The sequence below is a fragment of the Mustela nivalis genome (assembly GCF_964662115.1).
Source record: "Mustela nivalis genome assembly, chromosome: 1".
Classification (NCBI taxonomy): Eukaryota; Metazoa; Chordata; class Mammalia; order Carnivora; family Mustelidae; genus Mustela; species Mustela nivalis.
This window is the reverse complement of record NC_139020.1, coordinates 200,185,295-200,203,097: the sequence shown is the minus strand read 5'-3', so window position 1 is coordinate 200,203,097 and position 17,803 is coordinate 200,185,295. Positions and strand designations below refer to the sequence as shown.

Below are 17,803 nucleotides of genomic sequence, written 5' to 3'. Positions count from 1 at the left end.
ACGTCCACCACGTGCAGCCTCGGTCTTCCCAGTTTATGGTGGGACCCGGTGCTGGCAGTGCCCAACACATCCTGCTTGTCATTGCCAGGAGGTAGCCAGCGGAAGGTTCCATGTCTCTTCTCAAACATTGGAGCTTGCTCGACCCAGGCACGAGAAGGGCTGGGAGTTCATGTCTCATGAGCAACGCTCAACCTGATAAAGGAGCTGGTGGAGGGCGCCCCGGCCTCCTCGCTCCTGAGTGGGATGGAGCTTGGTGGCCCACAGCGGTCACCCGCACGTGAACACGCCCTTTCTCGGCTTCCTCCCTTTTCTGCTTTCTGCCCCCCTGCCCTCACTGTGCTTCCTGGGGTCCCCTCCCACCCTGTCTGCCTTTGGCTCAGGTCATGATCTCGTTGTGTTGTCCTAGGGTTGAGTCCTGCATTGGGCTCTTGGCTCAGCGGGGAGTCTGCTTTTTCCTTGCCCTCTGACCGTCCCCCCTCCACTCATGCTCTCTCACTTTCTCTCAAATAAATAAATAAAATCTTTTAAAAATCAGTATTGTTTAAATACTACTATTCTGTCTTGCCTAAATACTACTATTGTCTTTATTTATTTATTTTTAAAGATTTTATTTATTTATTTGGCAGGCAGAGATCACAAGTAGTCAGAGAGGCAGGCAGAGAGAGAGGGGGAAGCAGGCTCCCTGCTGAGCAGAGAGCCTGATGCGGGGCTTGATCCCAGGACTCTGAGATCATGACCTGAGTGGAAGGCAGAGGCTTTAACCCACTGAGCCACCCAGGTGCCCCTTCTGTCTTTATTTTTAAAAGACTTGCTTACATGAGAGGAATCAGGTCTTGAACTTCTGATGGCAAAGCTTCAGTATATAATAAGCATTTACACATAAGCCATGGAAATCGTTCACACCCAATGTGTGCAATCCACTCTATCCAAGAGCACCTAGCATGTCAAAGTGTACGCATCTCTACGGACTGTCCCATTCATCAGAACGGAAGTGATAGCAAATGTTTTATGAAACAGAATTACATTCCATTCAATATAGAGCAATATCTCCCCAACAGTGTTATAAGATGCAAGTGGGTGATCACGAGACAGTTAACAGAGACTCAGAACGAACCACATAATGGGGAAAAAAATGAATGCTTAGATGTTGAACAGAAAATATTAGTAACAAAAACCCTTTATACTTATTTTTGTTGACAAAAGGTCTGAGTCAGAGCATAGCAGGAGCCTTGAATTTTTAAGTTCGACCAAAGTTGCATCACGACAACCAGGAATGTACCGTCTAGACAGCTTAGCGCCCCGGAGGGTTAATCACTCCTTCAGCCAATGCTCTTAGAAGCCCAAAATACATAGACTGGAGAGGCTTGCTAGCTTAGTCAAGTGCGATAAATCTTAAAACTAGGTAAGTGTGCAAAAAATAAATATTTAAGACTTCATTTTGTGCAAACAAAGACTTATCTTTTCATTCCAAAAGAATACCCAGCCTGATGCTGGGCAAAAGCTGAGCACAAGGTATTTAGATGCAACAGAATCATCGTGTTGATTTATATCAAAGAATGTCCTATATATCTTCCCGTGGGGCACAGTTAGGTTTTAAGGTTTCAGAATTACTTTGGAATTTATGATTGAACAGGAACACACCGTACAGAATATTTCAAAGTTGCTACCAAAAAACAAGCTGAAATTTTTCTTAGCAATATAGGTTTCTCAACACCTCTTCCGCCCCCGGGGGCATCACATTGAGAAGATGCAGGGAGGTAATGATCAAATGGTCTCTGATGGCTCTTCTAGCATGTTCTGTTTCTGAATTATATAGAATATCCTGGTCCTTAAGGAATGGGATAGATCTTTGGAGAGAGTATCAACTTGGGGCTAAAGAACTAGGCGGGTAAAAACTCTAGAAGGAAGAGAGATTCACAAGTGACCTGAACGGTGAGAGGCCGGTGGGGAGAGATTATGCACTAGATGCTGGCCTGTTGGATTTTTCCCTCCCTTCTCTGATTCGTTCTTCTTTTTAAGACTGCCTTCTGTGTCCTTTTCAGGGGAGGTCATTGGTCTTACCCTTTATCATTTGTTCTTTCGGTGTTTTAACACCAAGCCTCTAAGAAAAACAGCAAGTTCAAGGCTAGTATTACAAGCTTGAATAAAAATAATGAGCCTTATTGTCTGATCGGTGAACCCTTCTTGGTGAATAAAATCTTCATTTGTGCAAGTGGGATGACCTCTCAGCAGACTGCACTTCCTTCAGGCGTGACGCTCTGCTTCTGGAAATGCAAACAGTTACTTTCTAAACGTGACAAAAGTCAGTCCTTTCCTTCTGATGCATTACTGCTTTGTGCACCTTATTTTATTTACCTTTATGGCAAATCACTGCACTACATGACTGCGGAGATTGAGGCCTCATTTTTTTTTTTTTTAAAGATTTTATTTATTTATTTTACAGAGGGAGATCACAAGTAGGCAGAGAGGCAGGCAGAGAGAGAGAGAGAGAGGAGGAAGCAGGCTCCCTGCTGAGCAGAGAGCCTGATGTGGGACTCGATCCCGGGACCCTGAGATCATGACCTGAGCCGAAGGCAGCGGCTTAACCCACCTAGCCACCCAGGCGCCCTGAGGCCTCATTTTTAATGATTTAATGATTTTAATGCTTTATCCAAAATCACTCCAGAATAAAAGCAGAACCCATGGAAACAGAATAAGAACCCCTTGAAAATGCAGTTACTCTAGATGCATACAAATAAATGAACAACAATCAGAAGTTGAATCTTAGGTCTGCTAACTGGAACATAAGTCATAATTTAAGAGAATATTCTAGACGACTGAGGTATAAAGATTATATTTATTCTGAGTCTAGAGACTTTCTCAACTGTAGAAGTATGGATGCACCTGACTTCAGCGATCCAGATTCGTGACTAGGTGGGGTTGAAAAAATGTCTGCATGGGGGTGGGGGGACGCCTGGGTGGCCCAGTGCGTTAAAGCCTCTGCCTTCGGCTCAGGTCATGATCCAAGGGTCCTGAGATCAAGCCCTGTATGGGGCTCTTTGCTCAGCAGGGAGCCTGCCTCCCCCTCTCTCTTTGCCTGCCTCTCTGCCTGCTTGTGATCTCTGTCAAATAAATAAATAAAATCTTTAAAAAAAAATGTCTGCACATCCTCTGATAATTACAGAGTTTAGCTAGAGAGACTGAAGTTAATCAGATCCTGTTTGCTATTAATTTTTCTTATAATTGATAAAAATGCTGCCTACAAAAGTTAGTAGGCATATTTTCAGTGCATTCGTATTTTAAAATGAAATAGAGAAAATGAACTTGATTTTGAAAAATCAGGTTTATTTGTAGTAACTCTCTTTAATAACTGTTTGTATTTTTGCTCTGGGGAACGTACAAGAATAGACAACGCTGCTCTAACATTTACTGAAACGGGTGCTTTTCATACTAATGCAAACAGCTAAGACTCTTCTTCCTACCCTAACCATCTCTTCTTGACTAATAAAGAATTCTCACTGCATCGGAACGAAGACTCAGGAGCGCTCAGAGGGCTCTGGGGGGACCGGCAAGAGTCGGTCAGTAGGTTCCCGTCTTCTCAAGTAGGGAACTGGAACAGAAGTCTCGTTCTAAATATCAGAAGCCAAGTCTATATATTAGAAAAATAAAGAGAGGGAATATAACAAACTGCTTCAAAATACATGACTGAGGGGTGAACCGGCTTGTGCTTCCACGTGCTGGCGGCTTCCAGGAGAAATCTTCTTTGGGTTTTAATCTTCAGGTTCGTACCTGCAAAGAGATGAAAATTCTGTTAAGACCATAAACAATGACATGATACTCATTGCTCCCCCGTGAGTTGACCCGCCAGCTCTCCAGCGACCACCCCAGTCACAGTGCATTTTTCACTTAGAATCACTACAGGGGGACGTCAGAGACCGCCACGGCACCGTGTGGGGCTCCCCCAGTGGGGACGAAGGACAGAGAAGTGCAAGTCCACCTCGGACTCCGAGTCTCTGGAGCTGACATTTAGACCCAAGACAGCTGAGGACAGCAGACTTCGTAATGATCTGAGTCGTCGGACAGTCACAAAGTGCTGATGGGGCGACGCGAGGACAAGGTTAACAGACCCTCCTCCTCTACAGACGAAGTGGATCTGGGGTTTACGCCCTCGCTCTGTTCCCCCTGGAGCCCTGATTAAGGTAAGAGGCCACAGAGTTTCCGGAGCAAACCGCGGAGGACAGACATGAGCCCGAGGAGTGGAGCCCACGTGGGCCTGGAGGACTGGGCTTGAGCTGTGACTGTGTGGCGGGGGCGCGGCCGCAGGGTCCCCGCTCTGGGCGCTGAGCTCTGGGAATGGCACACGTCCCTCCCATCCCAAGACAGTGCATGGTTAGGGACCCGGTGCTCTGTGGCTCATGGGGCTCTAAGCCAGGCTGGCAAGGGCACCCACTTGCAGGGACCGCGTTCTCAAGCACCTGAACTGTCGCTGAGGGCGGGCACAGGACGACCAGGCCCTAGGCTCCTGAGGACATTCCTGAGGAGAAATGCCCAAGGATGCCCTGGAAGCTTGCTGGGTTTCCTTTCTGTTGTCCTGCTTAAAGGAATACATTGCCAAGGGTAGCCCAGTGTGGCCATGTGTGTGCATGTGCATGTGTGTCTAAAGTCCCTCAGAACCTCCACCGAAGCCCTCAAGGGCAGTGCGGACAGCCTGGCCAGACCTCCTCTGTGCTCCTCAAATGCAGGCTTCTAGACTAGGGGACACCAAGCACCCCCGGTCTGGCCTCTCTGGACACAAACTGAGATTTAGTGACAAACACACAGCGATCTGGCAGTGAGACAAAACCAAGAGCCGCACGGGATCTGCAAGGCTTACTTGGCCAGTCTTCGCCTCAGGTCTTTGATTTGGTCATTCTTCTTGGTGAGAATCTCTTTCATGTTTCGGTAAGCTGTTGTTTGTTGGAATTTCTTTTCTAATTCCTGCACAGTGAAAAACATCGGTCCATTACTACGAAATGGAGACGGAGAGAAATAACACATCTCATAAACATGTATACTTTAGCTCTAATTTTACTAATACTTTTATATTATTTTCAAATTTCTTTTTAGAATATACTTACATAAAATTAAGACTGCAAATTTTAAAAATACATTCCTCCCAAGAAAACAGCAACATTGTTAGCATGTAACTAAGGATAGTGAGAAATCTGTTTGAAACAGTAAACTAATTCTCAGGTGAAATATGCATGTTCTTTCCCGAGAATCCCAACATGGCATCAGTATTCTAGGAGGAGGATTTTTCGTTCAGTTACATTTTAGCTCCCATGTGCTTAAAGTCTCATCCCTAAACTGAAGAACACTGTTCTCTACATATTTCATAGAAATTAAAAACAAGGGGTATAATCCTTTCAAGAGAAGTCAGCCATCCCTATGCTGGGCTGTAGGGGGCCGGGCAACACGGAGGTGCGGCGCTGCTCACATAGGCTATCCGTGGCCGAGTCTCTGACCATTCCAAAGGAGTGGCAATTTTCTATTATCATAGATATCTTAGTGCCAAACACAGAAGGATCTCAATGCCCGGAAATGATAATTCTCGAACATGTATTGGCCAATACCGTGAGAAAAGGTAAGGAAAATCTATGGCTGGCCTCCAGCGTGGGTCCCTCGGTGACCCCTGTTCCTCAGCGAGGTAGACGCATGCAGACAAACCTGACCTTTTCAGCCATGCTCAGCTGCTCCTGAACCCTGAGTAGGTCGTGCTTGGCGGTCGCCAGATTCTCCTCCAGGGACTTCTGGTTTTCTGTCTTGTCGTTAAGTGTCTTCTGAAACTCACTCTTCAAAGCAGCTACTGTGTTCTCCAAGTCATTCAGATCTTGGGCTTTTATAAAATCCTATGAAAGATATACGCACTGACATAATTTCATGTTGACATCCCAGATGGTGACTGTTGCACAACAGTGATTTGGTGTTGTGATAGGAATGCTGTGTGTGTGCGTGTCGGCCCCCAGACTCCCTGGCCCCCCACCATCCTGGGTAAACTCCTGCTCCTAGAGGGTCACCGGTGGGCCCAGCTCACCCTCAGCCCCCGTGTACCTGGCCGACACTCAGTGGTCACTCAACTCCAGACATGTAAAATATCATTTACAAATTGCTGGAATTCCAAAGAGGTACAGGAGAGAGGTGCGATCCTAAGTCTAACAAGGTTGTGTGTCCCCGGGTAGGGAAAGGCAAACATGTTTCGGTTTTGAAAAGTCAGGTTAAAAAAAAAAATCCTGGTGAAGAATTTTGAATGATACAGATGGAAAAATAATAGACTTACAGAGTTTATATCAAAAATTTAATCTATATCTTAGTCACTATTTACATTAAAATATGAGAGCCTAATCAATGCTTACTGATTATATGACTTGCTAAATTTATAAGATCTTAAGGGTTTTTTTTTTTGTATTAATGTGATAGGCATGTTTGTACACTCTGTCAGCTGGATCTTGTCTATGACTGGATAAATTTGTAATAGAAAAAAGTTGCATTACTAAACAGGAAAATGGTCTCTAATTGCTACATGTGAAGGAGAAGCAGTATTACCAACAAAATTCCTCACTCATTTTTGAAATCTGGTCTTTTAAAAAGATTTTACTTCATCACAGCTAGTGAAAGCATGTACACATTTTGCTTTTGCTAAAGTCTGAAATGTAAAATTGGAACAAAGTCCAAAATGGCTTTAAAAACAAATTCATTATCTAAAAATGTTTGAAACAGTTTTACTTTTGAGAAATTAGAAAGCCATTCTGAAGTATGTAGCTCTGTGTTCTATAAATCTATGGTCCTTTAAATAGCATTGAAAACCATATTTATTTTCCTTTTTTTTTTTTTAGTCATCTAAGAATTATCTTCCTATTTTATTATTATTTTTTTAATATTCCTATTTTAAAATCTCTACAGACGAAATGATGTAATGTCTGAGATCTGCTTCAAAAAAACATGGTGGGAGGGAGAAGAGGAGGGAAATGAGGAACCAGACAGGCCAAGCCCTGGTCATCAGTAAAGCCGAGTGACAGGTACAGGGCGTGTATTGTCCTGGTCCCCCTACTGTTCTGTGTGTTCGAATTTTTCCATAAAAAAGTGTAACAAGAGGGATGCCTGGCTGGCTCCATCGGTTAAGCCTCTGCCTTCGGCTCAGGTCATGATCTCAGGGTCCTGGGATCGGGCCCCACTCAGGCTCCCAGCTCAGTGAGGAGTCTGCTTCTCCCTCTCCTGCTGCTCCTCCCCCAATTTGAGCTCACTGGCTCTCTGACAAATAAAAAAAAATAATTTTTTTTTAAAGATTTTATTTATTTATTTGACAGAGAGAGATCACAAGTAGGCAGAGAGGCAGGCAAAGAGAGAGAGGAGGAAGCAGGCTCCCTGCTGAGCAGAGAGCCCGATGCGGGACTCGATCCCAGGACCCTGAGATCATGACCCGAGCCGAAGGCAGCGGCTTAACCCACTGAGCCACCCAGGTGCCCGGCTCTCTGACAAATAAATAAAATCTTAAAAAAAAAAACTGTTAACAATAGAAGTCTAGCAAAGTCAGTCTAGGGAGTGTTTAGCAGACACAGGCAAGGATAGTACAACCACGGGAAAAGCCAGAGCCACCCTGCAAAGCCACTTACATGGCCTGGGGACAGGAAGTCTGTTCCAGCATCTGGTGCCGATGGGAAGGCCACGGGAGACAGAACTCTGTCTGTGCGAACTTCCCACAGCGGGAGCGAGCCTCACAGACCCACCGAGACAGGCCTGGAGACCCAGCCCGTGTTTCAGCGCATCACACGAGCCCCCCCAGACATGGGGGTTGTGAAGATGCAGACCCCGTAAATTCATTCTCTTTTGTCATACTCACCCAAGGCCGACTTCACTAATAATGAGCTCTGCATAACAAAACCAAATACACATCCAATGAACTAAAACGTCTTTCTTTCTTCACCTCCTTTCCCCCCACTGTAAGTGCAATGTCAAGGTAAAAGGGGGAGGAACTTAAAACTTCAGCATATCTGTGTGCTAGGGGGCTCTGGGGACATGGGGAACATGTGAGCTGTGTCGCTGCCCCGGCAACACCCCTCACCCCAGCCTTTCCTGGACGGGGGTGTCCCGAGGCAGGACAACAGTGGCACCCTTCTCAGGGAGTGGAAGGGAAGGGCCATAACAAACAGTAACTAAGACTTCTTCTTTTTAAGTAGCTCCATGCCCTTGTGGAGCCCACTGTGCAGCCCAAGGCAAGGCTCGAACTCATGACCCTGAGATCAAGACCTGAGTGAGATCAAGAGTCGGACGCCCAACTGAGCCACCCAGGTGCCCCTCAACACTTCATATTAAGTTTGTAACTTTATTCTACTTGAAAAATGTGAAAAAGAAAGCTAAAAGTTGATTACACATTTTTTTAAAAAATTAAAGTATAATTGATATGCAATGCCCTATCATTTTCAGGTGACCAACACAGGGACCCCCATGATCAGTGCAGTGATCCACTGTCACAAAGCTATTACAGTATTACTGCCTACCTTTAAAACTTCTCTCACCTTTTGATTTCCCTGGTCGAGCTGTAAATCCTGCAGTGCTCTTTCTAGCCGTGACTTCTCATCTAATGCATGCGTTGCCTATAATCAGATTTAAGCAACACACATTCAATATTCAGTCCGTAGGCAATGCTTCCAATATTTTTGTCAAAGTACTTCTCAGTTACCTGCATTTCAATGGTCTTCAGCCTTGACTTCAATTTCTCGTTCTCTTCTTGAAGTCTGGAAATTTCCTTTGTGGGTAAATTCAGGTTTATTATTTTTTTTGATTTTTTTAAAAAGATTTTATTTATTTATTTGACAGACAGAGATCACAAGTAGGCAGAGAGGCAGACAGAGAGAGAGGAGGAAGCAGGGTGGCTCGAACTCATGACCCTGGGGAGTGTTTAGCAGAGGATGCAGGGCTTGATCCCAGTACCCTGGGATCATGACCCAAGCCGAAGGCAGAGGCTCAACCCACTGAGCCACCCAGGCGCCCCAATTCAGGTTTATTATTTTAACTGTGGTATTTTTATTATTATTATTATTATTATTATTATTTTTAAGATTTTATTTATTTATTTGACAGAGAGAGATCACAAGTAGACAGAGAGGCAGGCAGAGAGAGAGAGGGAAGCAGGCTCCCTGCGGAGCAGAGAGCCCGATGCGGAACTCGATCCCAGGACCCTGGATCATGACCTGAGCTGAAAGCAGCGGCTTAACCCACTGAGCCACCCAGGTGCCCCTAACTGTGGTATTTTTAATACTTGAAAGTGTTTCACCTCAAAATTGAATTGCAAAATTTAAGTTTGTTTGTTTATTTATTTGTTCGGCAGAGAGAGAGAGAGAACAAGAACAAGTAAGCAGAGAGAGAGGCAGAGGGAGAAGCAGGCTCCCCGTTGAGCAGAGAGCCCAACGTGGGGCTTGATCACAGGACACTGGGATCATGACCTGAGCCGAAGGCAGCCACTTAACCGACTGAGCCACCCAGGCGCCCCCAAAATTAAGTTGAAATTCTAGAAGAGCTCGAACACCTGCATGTTCTGGTCACTGGTGTGATTCTCGTCCCACCCAGCCCACTTGTCTCCACACCGGTGCGTCACCTGCGGCTCTAAGCCTCTTCCCCGGTCTCTCGGGCTCCCTTCAGGCCTCTGTCCTCAGCCCTCTCGTCCCACCTCTCACCAGCTGATCCTGCCACTCTTGGGTCTTTTCCCAGCTGACACAGCCTGCCACAGGTACTTATCCTAAAACACAGTCTCTATCAGTGCCACACTCTGCCCAAGACCCTAGATGCTTCTGCCTGACCTGAGGCCTCAGGCCTTTGCTCCAAGCAGCTCCATCACGAGAGTCAGCTGTGAGCCCAGTCCCCTGCCTCCCTGAGCTCCAACACATACATCGGCCCTGTCAGAGAACATGGACTCTGTGCCAAGTCACAGCACTCTTCTTTCTGCCTCTCACAGCTGCCCACACCACTGCCCTGTCTGCCATGCCCCCTTCTTCCCTCTGACAATTTCATCCGTCTTCAGCCTTCAGCCCAGCTCAGGGACCACCTCCCCCCAAAGTCTGTCCTCTGCTGCTCACATCCACATGAACAGTGTCTTCTCAGCCACCCTGGGCAGACGGGTAGCAATCCCGCTTCCAGAATATTAATTCTCCCTTCTCAATGAAACGATAAGGTTTTTGAGGACAAAAGACTCCGTATTATACTGCTTTTCATCTAATAACATCTGGCACAATGTTGAGAATACAGGAGCCATGACAAATACTTGTATATTGGTAGTTAACTTTTATAAACCTCCTAATTCAAAACCCCATCCTTGCTATTGTAGATCATAAACTTCAAATGTCCATTAATAAAACACTGTCCAAAACGCCATGCCCTTCGTGTCACCACAAAATGATGAAATCAAGAGCTGCTTCAGACTTTCTGGAAGGTGAGTGCCCTCTTCTGGCCCATGGCACCACGAAGCAGAACGACTACAGTGGACTGAGCACCCTCAGTGGACCGCGGCCCGAACGCGCCACCTCCTCCCTCAGTTTCCCCACCCTCCAGCTGTGCAGGCCGTGCGAGGGCCGAGGGAGAGGGTCTGGCTTTCTTGCCACGAGGACATTACCTTGTTCAGGAGTTCCGTGCTTCCGCCCTCATTAAGTGGAGCGAGTTTGGGCTTCATGGTCTCTACGATGGGCTGACACAAAATACAGAAATCAAACCAAAATCACATGTAATCACTCAACACTTGCACATTCTAAGCAAAAAACACTGTAAAAACATATCCATGGGGGTGCCAACTCCACAGCGCGGGGGTTTTTGTAGGTTTGGTTCTCTGCTACACCCCAGTGACAAGGGCAGTGCCTGCCCTGCAGTGCCCCAAACAGATTAGGGATGTGAGGGAACCTGTCCTCCCCAAATCCTTTTAAATAAATTCAGATGGAAGGGAAAGGAGGGAAGAAAGGCAGGATGGAAGGTGCTGGAAACCAGAGCAGATACAGACGCCAGCCTCTAGAGACGGGAGTTTTAACATGTGGGGGTTGGAACAGACTTCTGCCTGAACCCGCGTCGGGGAAAACGGTCACCTGTGGCTACGCCGCGGGTGAGGAGTAACTTGCCGCAAATACTGCGGCCGCTCAGCGATATGCATTAAAAACAGGTGAATCCACACCCTCCGCCCCAGACATTTCTTAGCCAGAATTATGTTCCAAGTGAATCACTGGAAAATTGTGTTTTACGTGTCTGTTCATGGGCTCATGTCAGCACCGTTCCTCTCACTCGGACACCAGGGAGCGTTTGCGGGGCGCCCGCCCGACGCCGTGTGAGGTGGTCACTGCACACGATGACAATGTTTGAAAAGAGAAGCAGGTCAAGAGTCACGGCGAGGACTGTGTCCACTTAACAGATGGGGAAAACAGGGCTCAGTGACGGAGGCAACCTGTTCAAGGTCACCCGGCGGGAGAGATAGGACCAGGACCGACGCCCGTGCTGAGCGTCAACCCAGTGAAGAGTTTATAGGGCGGGGAGTAAGATGGACTGTGGCGGGGATGGGGGGGGGTGGGGTGTGTGTGTGTGTGTGTGTGTGTGTCAGAGAGAGCACACACAAGTGAGCAAGAGGAGACTGAAGCAGGTTTCCAGAGTTCCTTCCAAAATGTTCCTTTTTTTTTTTTGCCTGAAAATACGAGGCAATCTGTGAGGTTTGCTCTTGAACTGAAGGCTCTTCCTTGATGGTTTTCACTTTCACCCCTGACTGCTCTGCGCAACTTCAGGATTTGAAATACCGGCTGTTCAGAAATGAACTCAGAATGACCAAAAATTACCTTTTTATTGGAAGATGTAAATTCTGCTTTTTCAAATTCTGCAACTTGTTCCAATAATTCTCTTGAAGATAAAAACAAATATGAAAAAAAAGTTCATTTAGACTAGATCTGGACCACACACCCAGAAAAATAAAATCACTGGTCCCGATCTACTACCACAGGGCAGATGCAAACTGGAATATTCCAGCCTCCTGCACCTAAGAGACCACTCGGTGACCAGATGCTTCGTTGCTGCTCCCCCCCAGACTTTCTCACACGCCAGTCTTAAGAACGGCAAAGGCGTTCGCTAACTTTTGAGATCCTGCCGGGGCCCCTCCTACCCTAACTGCAGGTACAGATGTGGGTACCTGTTTTCAAGTTCAGAGATATCGGTCTGTAGCTTGAGGTACCACTTCTCAGCCTGGGAGAAGAGCTGCCGCAGGAGCAGGACGTTGGTGTGGGCTGTGTTGATGAGCTCAGACTCCACCTCGCTGTAGACCACAGCCTGCAGCCCGCTCAGGACCTCGGAGACCTCGTCTACAGTGAAGGTCTCCTCCACCAGCCTGAAAAACAGCCACAGTCCCGGGCTTCAGGAGAAACAACCCAGACTGTTTATCAAATACAACAAAATTAAGAAACCCACATTCACGTCATCGGAAGGGTTCAAGGGTTATAGTGGAAATCTCTCTGGGAACGATCTTCTTTCTTAATAAGACACACTAAAAATAATTCAAGCTCAGTTAGTTTTCTTCTAAGCTCGGGTAATCTTTGAGGTCTACTTAAATGATCATGCAGTGGATGAGCACATCCTCTAATACGAGGTCCATAGTCGCAAATAGTCCCCCAAACATTCACGCTTTTCTTTAGTTTTTCAGTTTAAAATTTTTTCTACTTTGATCTCTGCTAAAATTAGTCTTAGCCCATTTAGTGGTTTCAAAAGTCATCTGGAAGGTGTTGTTTCTCTTTTCTTTCTATTATTTGTTTAGCTTTTCAATAATTGTATGAACTACCCACATGAGAGTAAATGAGTGTAAGAAAATCAGCGGTCAATTACATGTTGCTTCTCTTAGCATCTAGGCCCCAATGAAAAAGAAACCGACTTCTCTTAGTTAAAGCTCCTCTGAGGGTGCCTGGGTGGCTCAGTGGGTTAAGCCACTGCCTTCGGCTCAAGTCATGATCTCAGGGTCCTGGGATCGAGTCCCACATCGGGCTCTCGGCTCAGAAGGGAGCCTGCTTCCTCCTCTCTCTCTGCCTGCCTTTCTGCCTGCTTGTGATCTCTCTCTGTCAAATAAATAAATAAATAATCTTAAAAAAAAAAAAAAAGCTCCTCTGAGAATGACAATTACCGTATGATTTCACTCATACGGGGAATTTAAGAAACAAAACAGAGGATCGCAGTGGAAGAGAGGAAAAAATGAAACAAGATGGAATCAGAGCGGGAGACAAACCATAATGGACTCTTAACCACAGGAAACAAACTGAAGGTAGCTGGAGGGGTGAGGGGGGAGGGAGCGGGTAATTGGGTGATGGGGATTAAGGAGGGCTCATGATGTAATGACCACTGGGGGTTATGTGCAACTGATGAATCACTGACCTCGACCTCTGAAACTAATAGTACAACATGTTAATTAATTGAATTAAAAAAAAAAAGCTCCTTGAGCACTGACCACTCATCACATCACCAGTAGCATTAAACCTACTCTTGCACAGAGTGTGTTTGGGTTTGGAGGGAAGTTCAGAGTCCAGAGTGCTAACCATTACACTATGGAACCTGGGAGGGAAGTTCAGAGCCATGTTCTTCAATCCCCTCACTTTACAGACGGGAGCGCAGGCTTGGAGGTGGTAAGCCGCTGGTCCTGCGGGGAGTGGGGTGACTCAGACCCACAATCATTTCCAGCAATCTCAGTTAACATGCCTGACAGCTGAATCCCGAGAAAGCAACTGCACATGGCTCCTACTTCCAAGGGAAGTTCAGCAGTAAAAGGGCCTCTCCCCTCCCCGCCTACCCCCACCAAGTCTCACCCCACCCTGCCCTGCCCCCAGTTCTGACCCACTTCTAGCTGCTCAGGAAATAAGAAGCAAGGCCCCCAGCCCCAGTTTTTCTTCCTCACTTCCAGAAGGACATAATGAAGACAGGGGCCACAAAGTCTTACCAGAGTTATACTATACCCAAGTGAACAGTATTCGATTTACCGTTCTTCAGCATTTCATTTAGCCTGATTTTAACCAGTCTAAAAAAACCCAAAACTTTGGGGCGCCTGGGTGGCTCAGTGGGTTAAGCCGCTGCCTTCGGCTCGGGTCATGATCTCAGGGTCCTGGGATCAAGCCCCGCATCTGGCTCTCTGCTCGGTGGGGAGCCTGCTTCCTCCTCTCTGCCTGCCTTTCTGCCTACTTGTGATCTCTCTCTGTCAAATAAATAAATAAAATCTTAAAAAAAAAAAACCCAAACTTTAACTATTTTTGATGAAAGTCTTTATTCAATATATTAACAATCTTCCTGCTTCAACTTTTTTTTTTTGCAACCCAAGTTCATGACTTTGAACAATTAAGGTACTCGATGTATAAAGTTAGTACTGAAGTACTTCTTCTGGCTCATAGTTGGGCCAGTGAACCTGCTGCTTTAATCAGCTGGGGGTTAGGAAACCAGCTGACCATATTGTATTCGGTAATGGCCTAGAGCTGACACTGTCTATTACTGAGTGTGGAGCACGGCTTTGTGACACTCAGCACTCACGTGGAGGCCTTGGGCATTTCCACCTCATCGGACATTTAACTGTGCCAAAGTCTGACCCCCAAGTAGTCGTATGTCTCTTTATTACTTAGTCCTTTTCTTTCGCTGATTCCCCTGTTTTTCTCTAGATCAAACATGCATTTTTTTTTTAAAGACTAAGGAGTTATAATTAGCTCCATTGCTATTATTCTGTTAACATTTTCTTCTTCTTTTTTTTTTTTTTTTTAAAGATTTTATTTATTTATTTGACAGAGAGAGATCACAAGTAGGCAGAGAGGCAGGCAGAGAGAGAGAGGAGGAAGCAGGCTCCCCGCTGAGCAGAGAGGCCGATGTGGGACTCCATCAGAGGACCCTGAGATCATGACCTGAGCAGAAGGCAGCGGCCCAACCCACTGAGCCACCCAGGCGCCCCAAACATGCATTTTCTATGGACTTCATTATATTGAATGACGGGTTCAACACAACAAATTATCATCTACTAATAATTTCTGTTAGTTAATGGTTTTTCAGGTTCTTCTGCTATTTTACCCCCTTCTAATTCTTCAGTATGAACTATGTAGGGGTTTTCTTGCTAACTGTCATAGCTTACGACTCTAATCCTTTCATTAATAACTCTGGTAATTAAAGTTCTGGGATCTTTAATACAACAAGGTGATCACTAACCTACATGCATTTCACTACTTCCTGAGGGCTCTTCTGAAACTTTGCAATCTCGTAATTTTAACGGGTGTATATCTAGTAATAGATTCCTCCCACCACAACCCACTTTCTTGAATTTCACATATCCACAAGGCGTGGTGTAGCTACTCTCAGTGAGTAACTGATCACAGTAATCTCAGCCACGGTCTGTGCGGTCTCTGCTACAGCATCCCCACTACGGCTCCCCGAAAGGATCCATGTTTCCCTCTGGGTTTCCTTAAAGCCCTCTGATACCTGCTCTCCTTGAGGTCCTGGAAGCAGGAATCTACAGTTTTGAGTCTCAGGCCTCTTTTTGAACGAGCAAAACGCATGTAATTGATAACTTCATTTTGATGGTGCTCGTTTAGGCCCAACTCTGCCTAAAACAGAGAGAAGTAATCGTTAGTCTTGAAGATGTGACAAAGGAGCCAACAATGAAAATATACAAGAAATCCAGGTGTAGCGATTGCTAGATGTCCACCAAATTTTGTTCTTTGCTTCTTCCTGGGTAAATGGCCGCCCAACTAGGTGATGCTTCTCGGCTCTTCCCGCAGCCAGGTCTGGTCACGTGACTACTGCTCAGTAACGGATGGGAGCAGAAGAGACGTGGGCCATCTTCAAAGCCTGAGCCTTATGATGTGGGCATGTCTTTGTCATACATATTTCTCTGGAGGGGTCGGGCAAATAGCAGGATGAAAGAGACCGGCATTCCTGATTTTGTGGAGTAGCACTGACCTACAGACCTCAGATAACTAGTGAGATGGCTGTTAAGTGAGCAAAATACACTTCTGCATTCTTTAAGCCACTGTTTTTGTTTTTGGTGGTTTTTTTTTTTTTTTAATATTTACTACACCAACTTAACCTTACCCTAGCTAATAGAGCTTTAAAAAATATATCTGGTTTTGAAACAGACAGTAATTGGGTCTTTATTTTAAACCAACAGAGAGTCTGACAACTATGAGCTAGAGATCAATGAAGTTTTCATTTTATAGCTATGCTGAAAAGGACATCATGCCATTGAACATCTAATGCAGGGACTAAATGAGTCAGCAATGATCTTTATTTTAGGAATAATGATCTATCATTTATCATAGCCTTCCTACAGGAGACCAAGATCTAACTTCCAAGCCTTTTTCAGGCTTGTCACTGTGGACACACAGGGTTGGGATGCCTCCAACACCAAGGCTAGCAATCAGGCATGATCTCCTTCAACTCCCAAGTCGCTCACAGTGGCCCTCCTGCAGCCACACACCTCCTCTCTGCAGACTCGATTTCCTTAGGACGTATGTCTCTAAAGGCCAGGACCCTGCCCACCCTGTTCCCCGAGGTAACCCCGTTCCCAGTACTAAGCACAGTGCCTCCAAGCAATAGATATGTGCCAACAGATGAACTTAAAAGCGTTCTTCCTTTTGAAGGTCACTTCTTCATCAGGCCTTAATTGGTTCTCTTTCAGACTCCTGGAGAACTTGATTAACCAATTATTTTCCCCTCTCAACATTCCACAGGTTTCTTCTTCCCTCAGACTATGGGGAACGCTATATATACAAACTTTATTCATGCTTAAACCCAAAAAGCCTCAAACCTGAGAATCCCTAAAGCTACCCTTGCATTTCTCCACGCCCTTTCTACTGATGCTATCCCCATGCTATTCCCCTAGTCCTTAAACCCATATGCTGCTCAAATTGCTTTTGTAAAGCTCACTAGCAACTTCTTTTATGATCACCTGGGAGCTTTTACTTAGTTTTTAACTTGAGTACAGCTGACCCACAATGTTAAATTCATTTCATTGCTGACGTCTTTCAGTGGCCCATTTCAATGGTGCCCCAACTCGGGTTTCAGCCCTTTTTCTGAACACTGTGCACGGCTCTAAGTAGGGCTGCTATTTAAGCTGACATCCTATATCCGCTGGAAGGAGGCATGTATATATTTTAGCACACGGGACAACTAGCCTCTTCTGAACAGGTCCAAACAAAAGAAGAATCCTTCAAGTGTCCTGGGCTGTCAAGTGGACGGTGTGGACTCTTTAATGTCGCTCTCACACCGGAAAGCCAGATTCCACCACGTTCTCCCTCCTCAACTCGTTATCCTACATGACTGTTCAGGCCGCCAAATGGTGTGCCTGCGTGTGTCTTCAGAAACTTGGGGAGTTTTAGGAACAGAGAAGCCTGCCCTGCGCCTTCTGCAGGAGACCTTTCCCTCCAGCTCCCTCGAGCTGTGACCTGGGCCACTGGTCCCAGGCGGGAGCGAGGAAGGACGCGGCGCCACGCGACGGAGAGAGGCTGCTCGTCTGCAGGAGGGGCTGCGGCCGAGGTTAACTGAACTCTGGGGACCAGCGGGGAGGCCCGTGAGCGGGCTCACGCAGCCACGCCCTCCCTCGGCCCCGCTCCGCATCTCCTCCGCGCGCTGTGGCTCCCGGCCGGCTACTCACCATGGCGGCGGCGAGAGTCGCAGCCCAGAGAAGCCCGAGAGGCCAGGCGGAGCCCCGCCAAGCCCCGGGTCGCCGCGGGTGGTTGGGCCGCGGAAGATGCGGAGGGAGGGCAACTTGTTTAGAAGCCTCCGGTTGCTAATGGGAACGGAGGCACGTGACCCTGAGTGTTGC

The 17,803-nt window shown here is 46.4% G+C and overlaps 1 protein-coding gene and 1 long non-coding RNA gene across 2 annotated transcripts in view; one reads left to right on the top strand and one right to left on the bottom strand.

Annotated features, from left to right (window-relative positions):
• LOC309851022 overlaps positions 1 to 8,390 on the top strand; it is a 25,764-nt gene extending 17,374 nt beyond the window's left edge. The window contains exons 2-3 of the long non-coding RNA XR_014304591.1: positions 3,890 to 4,178; positions 8,193 to 8,390. This is a non-coding gene — a long non-coding RNA (uncharacterized lncRNA). The remainder of the gene's footprint in view (positions 1 to 3,889; positions 4,179 to 8,192) is intronic.
• Positions 3,304 to 17,803, bottom strand: LZTFL1 (leucine zipper transcription factor like 1). The gene is made up of 10 exons (XM_082705735.1): positions 17,633 to 17,803; positions 15,460 to 15,584; positions 12,164 to 12,358; positions 11,817 to 11,877; positions 10,622 to 10,693; positions 8,696 to 8,761; positions 8,532 to 8,609; positions 5,691 to 5,867; positions 4,853 to 4,956; positions 3,304 to 3,768 (listed from the first exon to the last, which is right to left on the bottom strand). Exons 1-10 carry the CDS (start codon positions 17,633 to 17,635, stop codon positions 3,750 to 3,752), a joined length of 900 nt encoding a protein of 299 aa, XP_082561861.1. The 5' UTR covers positions 17,636 to 17,803; the 3' UTR covers positions 3,304 to 3,749.

Coding starts and splice junctions, on each gene's coding strand:
- LZTFL1 (XM_082705735.1), bottom strand. Junction 10,694..11,816: donor TTACATCTTCCAATAAAAAG/GTAATTTTTGGT, acceptor ATTTTGTGTCAG/CCCATCGTAGAGACCATGAA. Junction 4,957..5,690: donor AGCTGAGCATGGCTGAAAAG/GTCAGGTTTGTC, acceptor TTCACTGTGCAG/GAATTAGAAAAGAAATTCCA.